Here is an 18,059-nt window from a genome sequence, read left to right as displayed (position 1 = left end):
ATGAACATCATCTTGTTCAAAGAACAAAACCAACACAGTGCATGAACTCACAACAAATTATACACCTGCGAATCAGATGGAAAATTAGAGGGAACATTGTTTGGGGGCATCATAATACGGCGATAGGGAAAAGTTTTTATTTACACGATGAGTCGGGTGTCTTTTGACCTCCCCCGAATCCCTGAGGCCGACTCACCGAACCCCTAGGGCAGTGGGTCTCAACATTTTTTCAGTGACGTACCCCCTGTGAACATTTTTTTAAATTCATGTACCCCCTAATCAGAGCAAAGCATTTTTGGTTGAAAAAAAAGAGATAAAAAAGTAAAATATAGCACTATGTCATCAGTTTCTGATTTATTAAATTGTATAGCAGTGCAAAATATTGCTCATTTGTAGTGGTCTTTCTTGAACTATTTGGAAAAAAATATATAAAAATAACTACAAGCTTGTTGAAAAATAAACAATTGATTCAATTATAAATAAAGATTTCTACACATAGAAGTAATCATCAACTTAAAGTGCCCTCTTTGGGGATTGTAATAGAGATTAATCTTGGTTCATGAACTTAATTCTAAACATTTCTTCACAAAAAAAGAAATATTTAACGTCAATATTTATAGAACATGTCCACAAAAAATCTAACTGTCAACACTGAATATTACATTGCTGCATTTCTTTTCACAGTTTATGAACTTACATTCATATTTTGTTGAAGTATTATTCAATAAATATATTTATAAAGGATTTTTGAATTGTTGCTATTTTTAGAATATTTCTTAAAAAAGTCTCACATACTCCTTGGCATACCTTCAAGTACCCCCAGGGGTACGCGTACCCCCATTTGAGAACCGCTGCACTAGATCAGTGGTTCTTAACCTTGTTGGAGGTACCGAACCCCACCAGTTTCATATGCGCATTCACCGAAACCTTCTTTACTGAAAAATAAAATGTTTTTTTTTTTCCAAATTCAAGACAAAGTTATATATTTTACTGGTGAAGGTCAGTAGGTATTTATTGTCATTGCAACAAGTACAACAATTTTTTTGTTCACAGCACAAACCCTTTCAAGATTAGACAAAAAAACAGTGTACAGGGTTACAGAACAGGAACGCTGATGGGTCGCCACCAGGCGCCCCGTAAAAGATGGGAAAAGGTAAAACGCCGGGGAAGAAGATGAGTAAAAAAATACAATCTAGACTGGGCTCTTAAGGGGGGACCTAATCTGGAGTGGGAAAAAAAACTCCATGCAATGCACACATAAACACGTTACATTTAATCACGACAAACTCGCAACAGAGGGGCAGGGGAGTTGGGTCCATGGAAGACGACTGCTGCTTTGAAGCGCTGCCATCCGACCATCACCGTGAGGGGAAAAAGCGGGGGTGAAGGCGTGGGGTTGGGGTGGGGTGTGTGTGCGTGTATGCCCAATTGTCTTGGGTGTGATGATGCAATGTTTTTTAGACTGAGGCCGATCTGCAAAAGTTCGACTCCAGGTGTCGTTGAGGAGGGGGGGAGGTCAAAAGCGTATATCATTGAGGTGTTCTCGGGGGTGTTTTCGAAACAGCCTGGTCCTGTTTCACCAGCATCAAGGCCGTTCGAGGGAGTCAAATCGTAGATTAGGATGTTTATTTTCCGCGAGCAAACAAAATGAACTGTGCATGAACATCATCTTGTTCAAAGAACAAAACCAACACAGTGCATGAACTCACAACAAATTATACACCTGCGAATAAGATGGAAAATTAGAGGGAACATTGTTTGGGGGTATCATAATACGGCGATAGGGAAAAGTTTTTATTTACACGATGAGTCGGGTGTCTTTTGACCTCCCCCGAACCCCTGAGGCCGACTCACCGAACCCCTAGGGCAGTGGGTCTCAACATTTTTTCAGTGACGTACCCCCTGTGAACATTTTTTTAAATTCATGTACCCCCTAATCAGAGCAAAGCATTTTTGGTTGAAAAAAAAGAGATAAAAAAGTAAAATATAGCACTATGTCATCAGTTTCTGATTTATTAAATTGTATAGCAGTGCAAAATATTGCTCATTTGTAGTGGTCTTTCTCGAACTATTTGGAAAAAATATATATAAAAATAACTACAAGCTTGTTGAAAAATAAACAATTGATTCAATTATAAATAAAGATTTCTACACATAGAAGTAATCATCAACTTAAAGTGCCCTCTTTGGGGATTGTAATAGAGATTAATCTTGGTTCATCAACTTAATTCTAAACATTTCTTCACAAAAAAAGAAATATTTAACGTCAATATTTATAGAACATGTCCACAAAAAATCTAACTGTCAACACTGAATATTGCATTGCTGCATTTCTTTTCACAGTTTATGAACTTACATTCATATTTTGTTGAAGTATTATTCAATAAATATATTTATAAAGGATTTTTGAATTGTTGCTATTTTTAGAATATTTCTTTAAAAAATCTCACGTACCCCTTGGCATACCTTCAAGTACGCCCAGGGGTACGCGTACCCCCATTTGAGAACCACTGCCCTAGGGTTTGATCGAACCCAGGTTAAGAACCACTGCACTAAATCGTTTCGTGATAATTATATTTATTTCCTGACTTTCAGAAAATGAATAAATGCAAAATAAAATTCCAATAAATAATCAACAAATAAATAAAATGTTAATGAAAAAAATACTATGTCACGAAAAAAATTGTTATTCCATCCATTTTTCTACCGCTTATTCCCTTTGGGGTGGCGGGGGGCGCTTGTGCCTATCTCAGCTACAATCGGGTGGAAGGCGGCGTACACCCTGGACAAGTCGCCACCTCATCGCAGACAGACAACATTCACGATCACATTAACACATTTGTTAATTGTAAATTGTGAAGTGAATTATATTTATATAGCGCTTTTTCCTCTAGTGACTCAAAGCACTTTACATAGTGAAACCCAATATCTAAGTTACATTTAAACCAGTGTGGGTGGCACTGGGAGCAGGTGGGTAAAGTGTCTTGCCCAAGGACACAACGGCAGTGACTGGGATGGCGGAAGCGGGGATCGAACCTGCAACCCTCAAATTGCTGGCACGGCTGCACTACCAACCGAGCTATACCGCCCAAACAAAATGCCTTGCTGGGAACAGTAAGATTTGATCAACAGCAGAGGGCAGCAATACACTGTAACAAATACTCTCTGAAACGTTTTGATGCAGGTGCAAACCTGTTTTCCGTTTTGATCGCAATTTTAAATCATATAGCGCCGGTACGGTGTTGACTTAAAATCAAATATGAAGAAAGTTTACATTTTATGTACAACATCAAATGTGTAAGTTGTATACGTTACTTTTAATACGAGACTGGCCTCCTAAAAGTAAAAAAACACATCATATAAGCAAATAAATTACCTCATCATGCAAACTAGGTATACATTTTCAAATATTAAACAACAAAAGTCACTTATGAGTATGTCGTGTATGCATGCTGTGGATATGAAGGACCACTGTGACCACGCCCACACACTGATATGGACCCGCCCCCCATCCAAATGTGCTGCCCACCGGCGTCTAGTCAGTGATCGTCCGCCGTCTGCAGAGCGTGGAGCTCCGGAGAGTCACTCAACAGGAGACAAGAGACAAGACAACATTTAATTGGTTCAGCGAACATAACAGGGTTTGCTTTACTCGCACCTGGAAGTACCTGATATGCACCAAATGATGGAGGAGCAATTGAAAAATTCACCTTTTTGGATGTGAAGACATATCAGCAGAGATCTGCCTCCTCATCCTTTTTCCTGTGCTCACCTTCAACATGACTTCACTATCGGGGTCCAAGGAGAGATCTGTGGCCGGCCGGGGCAGGAAATACACAGTAAGAGACAGACAAACCTCACTTTATTGATTATTGATCAGCAATGATTGTATTGATCCAAGACATCTTTTTATCAATAAAAAAAAGAACGTACATTTTGAACTTGCCAAAGCGGTGGCTGTTATTGGAAAATGTGAAGTTGTTGGACATGTTGGCGTGTGTCTGTTGGGGGATTGAAGTCCCCAATGTTGCCCAAAATATCTTGGGAAAATGAAAGATGAACTATTTGGACACATTCATTTTCTTCAAGCCAAACAGGCCATCAAACTCCATAATTTTGTGCATTTTTGGATTTCCCCCCCTTTTTTGCTCAAATTTCTCAAAGTCCTAAACACAAATATCAAACATACAAACTTTTTATTTTTATTTTTATTTACTCTTTTGATCAGATATTTAGCTTTGTCAAAATAATGTTAGGCAAATATATACTAATTTTAAATTTTGCATTATTTTATCAAAAGGCCTTTAAAGGGTTAAAAACATTTTCTTGTTTGATATTTTCGTTTATGGTAGCAAGAGTTTTGAGGAAATTTAGTAAAATAAAATATGAACTCCAAATGGGGCAGCACTGTGAAACTCGGGTTAGTGCTTGTGCCTCACAATACGAAGGTCCTGGGTTCGATTCTGGGCTGGGGATCTTTCTGTGTGGAGTTTGCATGTGCTCCTTGTGATTGTGTGGGTTCCCTCAGGGTACTACGGCTTCCTCCCACCTCCAAAGAAAGACATGCACCTGGGTATAGGTTGATTGGCATAACTAAATTGGCCCTAGTGTGTGAATGTGGTCTGTCAATCTGTGTTGGCCCTGCGATGAGGTGGCGACTTGTCCAGGATGTACGCCGCCTTCCGCCGAGTGCAGCTGGGATAGGCTCCAGCACACCCGCGACCCCGAATGGGACAAGCGATAGAAAATGGATGGGAAGGATGGAACTCCAAATGTTTTTATGCCCTTTGTCCTGTTTGGTTTTATGGGTATAGCTGCCAGTGTATTGTATCGTACACCTGTGAAATAATTGGACATTAAAATTTTAAAATTTTACATAAAAAAACCCTCTTGGGGAAAATCATGTTGGAATAACACAAGAAAAATGATGGTCAAAATACCACACCAATTTACTAAAAGGACAAGCAAGTCAGCCTTTGTCCCATGAGGGACAAGAGGAACCCCAGATTAGTATGACAGTTGTCAGTCTGCCTATACCGGGGGTCGGCAACCCGCGGCTATTGAGCCGCATGCAGCTTTTTAGCGCCGCCCTAGTGGCTCTCTGGAGCTTTTTCAAAAATGTATGAAAAATGTAAATAATTGAGGGGAAAAATCCTTTTTTGTTTTAATATGGTTTCTGCAGGAAGACAAACACCACACAAACCTCCCTAATTGTTATAAAGCACACTGTTTCTATTAAACATACTTCACTGATTCGAGTAATTTTGGCGGTCCTTCAAGTCACCATAGACCAGGGGTCACCAACGCGATGCCCACGGGCACCAGGTAGCCCGTAAGGACCAGATGAGTAGCCCGCTGGCCTGTTTTAAAAATAGCTCAAATAGCAGCACTTAACAGTGAGCTGCCTTTATTTTTCAAATTGTATTTATTTACTAGCAAGCTGGTCTCGCTTTGCTCGACATTTTTAATTCTAAGAGAGACAAAACTCAAATAGAATTTGAAAATCCAAGAAAATATTTGAAAGACTTGGTCTTCACTTGTTTAAATAAATTCATAATTTTTTTTACTTTGCTTCTTATAATTTTCAGAAAGACAATTTTAGAGAAAAAATACAACCTTAAAAATTATTTTAGGATTTTTAAACACATATACCTTTTTACCTTTCAAATTCCTTCCTCTTCTTTCCTGACAATTTAAATCAATGTTCAAGTATTTTTTTTTTGTAAAGAATATTAGATACATTTTAATTGAATTCCTCATTTTAGCTTCTGTTTTTTTCAACTAAGAATATTTGTAAAATATTTATTCAAACTTATTATGATTAAGATAAAAAAAAATAGTCTGGCAAATCTAGAAAATGTGTAGAATCAAATTTAAATCTTATTTCAAAGTCTTTTGAATTTCTTTTAAAATTTTTGTTCTGGAAAATCTAGAAGAAATAATGATTCATCTTTGTTAGAAATATAGCTTGGTCCTATTTGTTATATATTCTAACAAAGTGTAGATTGGATTTTAACCTATTTAAAACATGTCATCAACAATATATATTTATTGTGAGGGATCATTAAGATGATCAGTGTTTCCACAAAGATAAATATCATTAATTATTAATAATAACAGAGTTAAAGGTAAATTGAGCAAATTGGCTATTTCTGGCAATATATTTAAGTGTGTATCAAACTAGTAGCCCTTCGCATTAATCAGTACCCAAGAAGTAGCTCTTGGTTTCAAAAAGGTTGGTGACCCCTGCCATAGATTGGTTACATGTAAAACTTTCTCCTACATTCTAGGACGTGTTTTATGCCACTTCTTTTTCTGTCTCATTTTGTCCACCGAACTTTTAACGTTGTGCGTGAATGCACAAAGGTGAGTTTTGTTGATGTTATTGACTTGTGTGGAGTGCTAGTCAGACATATTTGGTCACTGCATGACTGAAAGCCAATCGATGCTAAGATGCTATTTAGGCTGGCTGTATGTACATATTGCATCATTATGCCTCATTTGTAGCTATATTTGAGCTCATTTAGTTTCCTTTAAGTCCTCTTAGTTAAATTTATATCCCATGATACAGTATCCAAATGTAATATGGCTTTTAATGTTTTGCGGCTCCAAACAGATTTATTTTTGTATTTTTGGTCCAATATGGCTCTTTCAACATTTTGGGTTGCCGACCCCTGGCCTATACAATACTGTAAAGCGGCGGGTTTAAATTTTCCCCCAGTACCAATTAAGAAAAAAATGTCTCTCCAAGTATATAAATATTAAAATACAGTAGCGTAGTAGGCCTAAGTGAAAATTAAAACAAGACAGGAGGTTTTTATTAATCAAGTATATTTAATATATTTGGCCACTGTAACATTACACACAGTTTGAACAGTAACGCTGTGTTTGAATATCAGAAAATAAAACACTGTACTTTATGCAAAAAGTAATTATTTGGCGTACCACTAGATAGAGCCCGTGTACCACTAGTGGTACACATACCACAATTTTAAAATGAACTACCATAAAGCATATTCTCATACTTTTAGAACCACATGGTACAAATAATACCAGTATTAATGTATTAATGCCATTATTGCACCAATGGTGTACTTTACTGTTAAATTATTTGTCTCCCAAATGACAGAAAGTGACTCCCACTGTGCCAGTGCTGCTTTGTAATATAACTTTTTTGTTCTGAATGCAAAAGTGACTTTTTAATCAGGTTCCAACAGTAAAACATGTCCCTTGAGCATGTTTTTATGAGCACCAAACCTGATAAAAACTATCACTTGCCTCACTTGTTGGCTCCACTTTTTAGCGAGAAGGGAGGCTCAAAAGGTCATTTTTGTCCGTCATGAAGGAACGCCTCCTTCCTCCGCTTTTCGAAAGACAGGCTTCACTATGCATGAATTTGTTGTATGTGTTACATGGCATCTATTAAGGTGGACAATGTATAGCTGTAAAAAGTGCATTAAGTGTACAAGGGCCTTTTTAGAAGCCACCTATTGTCAGACAGTGGTCAAACACAGATCATTAGCATTAAAGCTACAGGCGCACAACATGTGTTTCATGCAATAAGACATCTGACAAGTACCTTTAACCTTCATCAAGACTAGCTTTTAACCGAGACACTTTAAAAAGATTATTGTAGGATAGGTTGATTGGCAACATGAAATTGGCCCTAGTGTGTGAATGTGAGTGTGAATGTTGTCTGTCTATCTGTGTTGGCCCTGCGATGAGGTAGCGACTTGTCCAGGGTGTACCATGACTTCCGCCCGAATGCAGCAGAGATAGGCTCCAGCGAACCCCCGCGACCCAGAACGGGACAAGCGGTAGAAAATGGATGGATGGATGGTTGAATTGTAGGATCTAGCTGAGACCCATTTCAAATTGTTGAAAAATAGAATAAATACATTCATGACCTTTCAATTCCCACTGAGAAGTAGGCAGCTATCATGTATACTTAGTAATAATAACAGCGCTAATGTTAATTACACAACTGTATCTCTGTCTAATGAGAATATTGTAATATCAGCATGCCTGTGTCACTCCTGCTACTTATTTAACCCCTAACGAGAGATTTCAGGTGCCACTTGGCCACCACATCAATGACACGACTGGATTTACCCCAACTCTTTGTGGCCCATTTGATGTTTCTGTAAGAAGTGGCGTATACTCAGAGTTTAGGATTAATAATAACACACGTCAACACGTCGGATCTTGCGTCTGGACGCCCATGACTGACTGAAGATGTTTGATTCTATCAATCCAAAAGTGTGGGGGTTCTGGTTTTTCTACAGTTTGAAGATTTTTTTTTCTACCATTGTAGTTTAGATTTTAAAAACGTCATACATTTTTATTAAATTACTATCACTGTGAAAGTAAAAAGATTGCTTGACTCAAACCAACACAGACATCACAAGCTCACTTTTAAAGGGGAACCACACTTTGGGGGGGAATTCTACCCATCAATCACAATCCCTATGTAACAGAAGTACACATGTTTTTTTAATGTATTCTAAATAGTAAATAATAGTGATCAAAAGTTAGTTTACAATGAAGCCTAGGGAGGCAGCTCTATTCTGCCTACAACACCCTTAAACAACATCCAAACACCTTCAGTAAGGTTTATGTATGAGGAAAGTATATATGTAATGCAGTAACGGGCCCATTTATAATAACATTTACTATTTATGTATTTTGATAAATAAGCATTTGCTTTTTTAATCACTGATTACTACTTACTGCAGACTTTATTAGAGCCAACAAACATCCCTTGCTATACAATGTCTGCTGTCATTAGGATGCCGACTAAAATATTCTTGTGATATTCCCATTAAGATGAAAAATGACTCATAATCTTCGCAAAATCTAAAGTCTAAACCTGTTGTCAAAGTGTACCAACTTGTTGGAGTATGTCCTCAACCTTCTATTATCCATTTTATTAAAGTTTATTTCTGAGTTAGAATGCAAAAAAAAATACATCTGTTGTCAAGTCTTTCAAAATGATTGTGAACGATAGGCAAAATTCCCCTAAAAGTGCAGTTCCTCTTTCAGCATTTACACATAGCACCAGCATTTTGGAACAAGAAAACGCGATAAAATACAGGTAATAATATAATAAATGTTTTCATAGCACCATAGAAGAACTTTACGTATGTACAAGTTTCACTTTTGCATTTTATTGCACTGTGGTGTGTTCAAGAACCAATGATTAAAGTTAGAAACAGAGGCATTACTCTTTTTTAAAGATAGAAGGAGACTTAACCCCCATCATAATAATATGATAACCGTACAATAATGATAATTATAATTATTTATTATTATGACTGGTATCATTCACTGATAATGATCTCTATTTTACACTTCATAGGAAAACTTGACCGATTATATTTAAAATAATAATGACCATTAATAATAATGATAACTCAAATTCATATTCTAGACAATGTTGTATTCAATCAATCATTAATCAAAGTTTACTTAAACAGCCTTTAATCACAAATGTCTCAAAGGGCTGCACAAACCACAATGACACCAATGGCTCAGATCCCATATTGAATTTGTTGGCTTTTTAAAAATTGAAAAAACTAACTTGTTTTCTTGAACAAAACAAAATAATTTACGGAGTTTATCGAGATATGCGCTAGATATTTGTAGGGCAGGGGTTCACCAACGCGGTGCCCGCGGGCACCAGGTAGCTCGTAAGGACCAGATGAGTCGCCCGCTGGCCTGTTCTAAAAATAGCTCCAATAGCAGCACTTACCAGTGAGCTGCCTCTTTTTTTTTTTAATTTTATTTATTTATTAGAAAGCTGGTCTCGCTTTGCTCAAAATTTTTAATTCTAAGAGAGACAAACCTCAAATAGAATCTGAAAGTCCAAGAAAATATTTTAAAGACTTGGTCTTCACTTGTTTAAATGAATTCATTAATTTTTTTACTTTGCTCCTTTTAACTTTCAGAAAGACAATTTTAGAGAAAAAATACAACCTTAAAAATGATTTTAGGATTTTTAAACACATATACTTTTTTACCTTTTAAATTCCTCCCTCTTCTTTCCTGACCATTTAAATAAATGTTCAAGTAATTTTAGTTTTTTATTTTAAAGAATAATAAATACATTTTAATTCAATTCTTCGTTTTAGCTTCTGTTTTTTCGATGAAGAAGTTTTGTGAAATATTTCTTCAAACTTATTATGATTAAAATTCGAAAAAATTATTTGTCTTTGTTAGAAATATAGCTTGGTCCAATTTGTTATATATTCTAACAGAGTGCACATTGGATTTTAACCTATTTAAAACAGGTCATCAAAATTCTTAAATAAATCTTAATCAAGAAAAATTACTAATGATGTTTCACAAATTATTTTTTAAATTTTTTCAAAAAGATTCGAATTAGCTAGTTTTTTTCATCTTTTTTTCGGTTGGATTTTGAATTTGAAAGAGTCGAAATATGTTTCTAAAAAATGTATCTGTTTCTATATTTATATTTATTGTGAGAAATCATTAAGATGATCAGTGTTTCCACAAAGATAAATATCTTTAATAATTAATAATAACATTGTTGTGCTTGTAGCGTGAAAGCAAGACAACTTCGAGTATCGTTGACACAAAAACGTGTGCGTCATTTATTCTTTTAGAACAAACCAGACTGAAACTTAAACACTCAAAATGGCGGGAACAACAAACCCCCACCTTTGGGAGAATCTCCTGACGGCCACTTAAAGGGGCCGAGCCGAATTACCTGCAACGGAACAACCTTGTCATGTGCCTAATTGAACAGTACAGTGAAACAGAACAACATTGTCATGTGCACAATCAAACAGTACAGTGAATAATAACAATAAGGTCAAGCACTAGGTGTGGCGAATTATGTCCGTAAATCAACCGCTACAACATAGAGTTGAAGGTAAATTGAGCAAATTGGCTATTTCTGGCAATTTATTTAAGTGTGTATCAAACTGGTAGCCCTTCGCATTAATCAGTACCCAAGAAGTAGCTCTTGGTTTCAAAAAGGTTAGTGACCCCTGGTGTAGGGTTTTAAAAAGCTGGTTTTAACCAAATCCATGCAATAATGTGTTTTGTATTGCATGTAAACATACCAAGTTTATGTGTATGGGGCGGAAATGCCGGGTTGAGGGTGGGATGGGGGACCAGAATACGATGCAGCAATTTTCAAACTCTCTCCTTTTCTTGTACGTCCCACAGATGCCTGACACATCCCCTACTAAATCGGCCTCTTTTTTCCCGGACACTTGGTACCGTAAGACGTATGATGAAACCACCCGGTCCAGCTCTCGTCCCGCCCCAGAGGGTGCTGGTTCTATGCCCAGCTCCACGGGCACACCATCCCCTGGCTCGGGGATTTCCTCACCGGGATCCCTCTCTGGATCACCGGGGACCATCTCGCCGGGGATTTGCACCGGCTCTCCCGGGTCTCTCGGCGGTTCCCCGGGTTTCGGGACGGGCTCCCCGGCCTCAGGCAGCGGAAGTTCTCCTGGGAGCGAAAGAGGGATTTGGTGTGAGAACTGCAACACAAGGCTGAAGGAGTTGAAAAGACAAGCGCTAAAGCTTCTAATCCCAGGACCTTACTCCAGCAAGGTATGTACTGTATGTTGTTCGGCTCTCTAAAAATAACTTGCTTTTGAAATTTGGACATTTATTAATTTGCTTACACATGACCGATTAGATCCTTTCATTATTGTTTTCCCTTAGGTGTTGCAATCTAATCAAGGTTATTGTTGTCATAAATCACAAGGATGTGCTCGTTTGTCCAACGCTCACTGACCATCTGTGCTAAGGAGAAGCTGCGTGGACTAATGTTGACTTTGAACTATTATTATTGATATTATTATGGGGGGATTCTGCATAAATGTCCCCACATTAACTCATTGATCATATCCATCCATCCATCCTTTTTTTACCGCTTGTCCCTCATATCACCTCCTTGAAATCGATTAACTGCTTATATTGCTTCTTTCTTCTTGTGGGAATTGACATGATCAATGGACTACTTACAATCATGGAGCACTTAGAGCAAATATTAATCTTCATGGATTACATTCCTTTTTCCATTTTATTTGGCATGCAATTTATTTTATTTTTTTCTTCCTATCCATGCAATCAATTTGAAATCCATCAGGAAAGTGACTCTCAATAGGCACATCATGAGAGCTGGTTGATTGATGATAAAGAATTGAATCATACGCTGCACACATTGATCACCATGTCTGCAGATCATTTTTTACACTGTTAACTTCCTCCTGAATTGTTCCTGTTGTAGAACATTTCTCATGACCAAGAATTAAAAACAATGTAGCTGAGATAGGCGCCAGCGCCCCCCGCGACCCCGAAAGGGAACAAGCGGTAGAAAATGGATGGATGGATGGATAATGAGATATACCACACACATGGTGTTTAAGTCTACGGAATTGTGTGTACAAGATTACATTTTGTGCTCAGTTTCTCCAATAGATTATAGAAATAATCACAACCAATTTACCAATTCATTGTTTGTTTTTTTAAATTGACCCAATGTTGTCTGTCTATCTGTGTTGGCCCTGTGATGAGGTGGCGACTTGTCCAGGGTGTACCCCACCTTCCGCCCGATTGTAGTTGAGATAGGCGCCAGTGCCCCCCGCGACCCCAAAAGGGATTAAGCGGTAGGAAATGGATGGATGGATGGATGATCCAATTGTTGAATAAGAGCATCTCTGAATGTTCTGATCCCCTGTTTTCATGTCAAAATAGAAATATGATACCAAAGGAGTAATCTACAGTAGTATACTGCTCGCAAAGCAGGAGAGATTAGGTACGTTCCGACCAGGGTTTCATGCTGCTGATTCCGATCATCCACTAGTGAGATTGGCCGATACCAATACCGATACCGATCACATGCATTAAAGGCGCTGTTTGCAACATTCAAACGAATGCCTAGAGGGCGCTAACTTTCCAATTTTACACAGTACATCCCACCCTCTCAAGGTTGCTTTTACGTAATAACGTAATTAAGAAAATACATAACACATGCACAAGCATTAGGTTTAGATGTTGTTAGCTAATAATAGCAATGTGAATAAAAATACATGCAATATCAGCCAGAGTGGATCTGTGTTTGTGATCGGCATTAAAATGCGTTGTTAAACAGTAATAGCAATGATATATTTTCCCATGAAAATCGTCCGATAGCTCTGCACTCAAATGTCAGGTGACACTATGGCAGACACAAAACATAATATAACAATATATTTAATATCCACTGAGAAATACAAGTAAAGACTACAAATAGACAGTACTGTATTTTTCGGGCTATATGCCACACCAAATTATAAGGCACACTGCCGATGATCTGGTCTATTCAGCTCTGTGTTCATACAAAGGGTGCACTGGATTATTGGGCGCAACAAAATGGTCATATTATGATTTGTTTTTACATTTAAAAACACTTTCTTGTGGTCTTCATGACATGTAATGGTCGCTCTTTGGTCATAATAGTGCATAGATTCTGTTTTTCAGAACGTCTCTTCGGAATGTGGCGTTGTTTTTAGCGCTTCCAGAACAAATCTACTGACAGATATAAGTTAAAACTGTATGCTACTTTATAGTAGAAATGGCAACATGGGAGGATGAATGCCCCACACCAAGAGGATAGACAAAAAGGAGCTTATTGACTACGGCGCAGAACACAATGGCGGACGCACACCAATTTTTGGGACTTATGCAGATCACAAATACACATCAGTAGATATTAAAAGGTAAGAAAAGTTGGTTTTACATAATATTGCAAAATAAAATGCCAAATAATAAGTCTCCTAATAGGTGACATTTTAGGGTCCTTATACACACACCATAGAAATACCCATATGCTGAAGTAAAGTATGTCTGAATACGGTAGCCGAAATGCTCAAGTGTTGTGGCTTCGTAGCTTACCAAGTTCGTACCAAAATATTTTGACAGATTTTTGAGCAACGTATGTATTGTTCTATATTCTCAATGAAACATCAAAGTTTTGGTGTTGTTTTCTTATGGGTACTTGCTAACATCATTTATTGAACTCGCGTCAACTTGCAGTCCACATATATCTCTTTAGTCTTCAAACTTAAAGTGTTTACAAAGTACAAAAAAGTACTATGATAAACATTCTGAATGTATTTCATCCATTCATTCATTCTCAAATAATCTTACTTTTCTCATCATATGAAATATAACTTACTTCACCAATTATTATTTATCTGTTTATTTTTATTTTGATTACTTATGGAGAATATTGTGAATAAATTGAAAACAGGAAGTCAACAAAAGTTTTAGCAAGAAAAGGGGGAGGGTTAAATAAGCTCTGCTTCTTCCTACTCCTTTTCGAACAAGTTGAAATGAGAAACTGGAAATTGTGACTTATCAAGTTGTATGCTTGCATCTTCCAAATAAACTCAAACTCAACTCAACTCAAGTGTGACTGTCATCTACTGGTCACACTTATCATTACACTATATACCAAATAAAATTGCATCGAGGTCAGTAAGCACAACCAGAATAAATACGTACATTAGGTGCACCGAGTTATTAGGCATGCTGCCGATTTTTAGGCAAATGAAAAGATTTAATTTGCGCCTCATAGTCCGGCACTAGGGAGCCGGGGTTCATTGAGGGACATATGAATGCCAACACGTAGTGTGACATTGTGAAACTGAGTCACATGACAGTTTTTCAACATGATACCACACCTTCAACTGGTCAAGAATGTGTGTAACAACCGTAGAAAGTATTGTACCCTGCAAAGTCCCTGGGCAGCTACCACCAACCAGCCACCCAGTTATTCACATTTGTTATGTGTCACTGCATGCCACAGTGTATCAAATCCATTTATTATCACACATGCTGCTCATGCCGTGTGCGTCGAAGGATTCTAGTGGCATAATTTTTGCCTCTAGGTTTTTGCAACTGACTGTTTTTTTTTTTTAGCCATGGATACAGCAGTCACAAATCAGGCTCTGAGCATCTGTTAATGTGCCATTGTGGGAAATATAAAGTATAGACATGGCAAGTGGGAGAGGAAGTACAATAAATGTTAGGCAGTGTGAACGTGATAGTAGGAAACTGAAACAATGTGACCTAATGGATACTGTTAATAGAAAGGACACCAATACATTATTTGAAATGTGTTTTTAACATTTTCCTCATCATGGTAAAAAGAGCACAGTTGTAGTTGGTGGATGCATTTTATGGGGAGTAAATTACACTCACTGTACACTTTTTTTATGTACACTCATGTGGCTACGAGCATAATATGAGATGTGAAACTATTTCACAAGGATGTCGATTTACAGTATCTTAGTGCAGTGTTTCTTAACCGTAGAAGGCTGGCAACAAAACATTTGTTTCTCAGCTGTAGAACGCAGCGGTACTCTGTTGTTATATACTTTTCCACCCCTTGTGGCAGTAATAACATCCATCCAGCCATCCATTTCCTACCGCTTATTCCTTTCGGGGTCGCGGGGGGCGCTGGAGCCTATGTAAGCTACAAGCGGGCGGAAGGCGGTAACAACCGGAAAAAAAACCCAGAATAAGTCTGTGAATGTGAATGTTGTCTGTCTATCTGTGTTGGCCCTGTGATGAGGTGGCGACTTGTCCAGGGTGTACACCGCCTTCCTCCCGATTGTAGCTGAGATAGGCGCCAGCGCCCCCCGCGACCCCAAAAGGGAATAAGCGGTAGAAAATGGATGGATGGGATGGAAGTCTGGAGCTAAAGTCATAGAGAAGTTTCTTAAGTGCAGAAAATATGAGTAAAGGGATGAAGCTGTATTTTCATTTGCACTTTAAAATGTTATTGATAGTTTAGTTAAGAAACATATTCATAAAAAAAAAATTAAAATTTTAGTATATCATAATTGTATTTACATTTATTTTTTTTGTCAGTTATTTATGAGTCCCTTCTTATGCAGTATATTAGTACTTATTTTTCCAATCAGCCTGACCGAAGCCTAAGGATTATGTGTTAGATAAATAAGAATCTTTGTGATTAACAACATGTCATTTGACGAGGTTGTACACTGTAAGTACGTTAGATAAAATAATTTTATATGATAAAAAGCAAGAGTAAGATTACTAATTAAGTGTTACTATTTGAGTGGGCTCCGAACCCATCTGTAGTGGAAAAGTTGGGCCTTGAGGTCAAAAAGGTTAAGAACTCCTGTCTTAGTGTACGCAAGCTGTTCACTGACTCCTCAATAAGTATTAAAGTATATCCAAATTCCTAAAGTATTTTTCCATAAGAAGATATCGCTGAAACGTATAGGAATTAATATTTAATATAGTACCACAACAAAAGGACTAACCGTAGTGTGTGTTTTTGTTTCTGTGGTTTCAAGCCCTTTTTTTTCCAAGGCAATTGAATGTTGAAGGTGTTCTGGGTCAGTTAAAAGCAGGATTCACACTCTTGGTGAACAAGTGTGACCGGATTATCTTTTATCCTCAATAAAAATGCCAGCTCAGCACAGTGTAGTGTCAAAATGGTGTGTGTGCATTTGTGCGCTCATCTTCTGCGTTTGTTCTGTCAGCATGACACTTGAGGGTTTTCCCTACTGAACACTGACACATACATGAACCCCCCATTGTCAGAACTACATAAACCTCCTTGTCGACCTGTGTCTAATTCATACATTAATTTATCATACTCGCACGCACGCACGCACGCACGCACGCACGCACGCACGCACGCACGCACGCACACACACACACACACACACACACACACACACACACACACACACACACACACACACACACACACACACACACACACACGCACAGGACTGTTAACAACATGCTAATGATGACCTTCAACTGCTGAATATTGTGCATTTGGAATGTCTGCAGAAAATGGGCGTGCGTGTGTCTGTATGATGATTTGTGCACGTGAATACAAAAAACCACACAGGTGTGAATGTGGGATGACAGAACCCCACTAGTATTGTGGTAAAAAGTAAGGTGTAAGCAACGGATGGAGCTGTTTCTTTCAAAGAGCCGTTCAAAATACAGTACTAGCTTGTGGTTTTTCTTTTGTTTCTATTTACTTGTTTTTACCAAGAAAGCAATCACTGATAGCAATTATAAGATATCATTTGGATCAGAATAATTGTAATTTATACCAATTCATACTGTGTTTGTGGAAAATATATTAAAATGTTGATTTTATTTGCTGCAATGAGGTGGCGACTTGTCCATGGTGTACACCACCTTCCGCCCGATTGTAGCTGAGATAGGCACCAGCGCCCCCCGTGACCTCAAAGGGAATAAGTGGTAGAAAATAGATGGATGGATGGATGTAGGATTTATATTTGGCTTGTTTTTTCATTGTAAGGAGGTACTTATCTTTACGCTTTATGCAGTGAGATCATTGTTTTGAGTTTTTCCTCACCTATAAAAAATGTTTTGGGGCACAATAAAAACTGCACAGGCTACAGATAGGTGCAAAATAATTTGGTGTAAAAAAAAAAAAAAAAATCCACACAAGAGCTTTTTAACAATATAGACAAAATATAGCCGGAACATAAAAAAATATTGCAATGTGTGCAAAAAATATTAATATTAATATTAATTAAAACATTATAAAAATGTGAGGTCACAATTGCACTACTCCTCTGTAAATGTAACTAACATGTATTTAAATGTTGCAAATATTTTTTTGACTTTGTCTCATTTTGTGTTTTGTTTTCTAGTCCAGTTAGGTGGCTATCACGGCAGAATGGGCCATTTGCATCTAAAAACAGCTCGCAGAAGCAACTGCAAATAAATCATTTTTGTGCAATAAACGAACCGTTCAAGACTCGACTCACACATTTAAAAAGTTATTAAAATTAAATTAAGGCAGAGGGCAATATTGTGTTTACATTTCACTATTAAAATGGGCTATGTTATTTGTGACGGATACAAATGTAAAAAAAAAAACATGTAACGCACATAAGGGGAGCTAAATCACCATTGTAGTACACTTTGGTCATAAAAATTATAACTGTTTTATATTACATTTTATTGGCTTATTATGATACATGGATGGCCAATAAGAATACCGCAGCCTC

General features: G+C 37.5%; 1 protein-coding gene across 1 annotated transcript; it reads left to right on the top strand.

Moving 5' to 3' along the window:
* The first annotated feature begins 3,565 nt into the window (after positions 1 to 3,565).
* On the top strand, positions 3,566 to 16,550 carry LOC133535513 (kinesin-like protein KIF26B). Its single transcript, XM_061875410.1, has 3 exons — positions 3,566 to 3,839; positions 11,194 to 11,586; positions 16,539 to 16,550. The coding sequence occupies exons 1-3, from the start codon at positions 3,780 to 3,782 to the stop codon at positions 16,548 to 16,550; spliced, it is 465 nt and encodes a 154-aa protein (XP_061731394.1). The 5' UTR covers positions 3,566 to 3,779.
* The last annotated feature ends 1,509 nt before the right edge of the window (positions 16,551 to 18,059 follow it).

The sequence above is a fragment of the Nerophis ophidion genome, linkage group LG02 (assembly GCF_033978795.1).
Source record: "Nerophis ophidion isolate RoL-2023_Sa linkage group LG02, RoL_Noph_v1.0, whole genome shotgun sequence".
NCBI classification, from domain to species: domain Eukaryota; kingdom Metazoa; phylum Chordata; class Actinopteri; order Syngnathiformes; family Syngnathidae; genus Nerophis; species Nerophis ophidion.
This window is presented reverse-complemented; position numbering and strand designations above follow the sequence as displayed.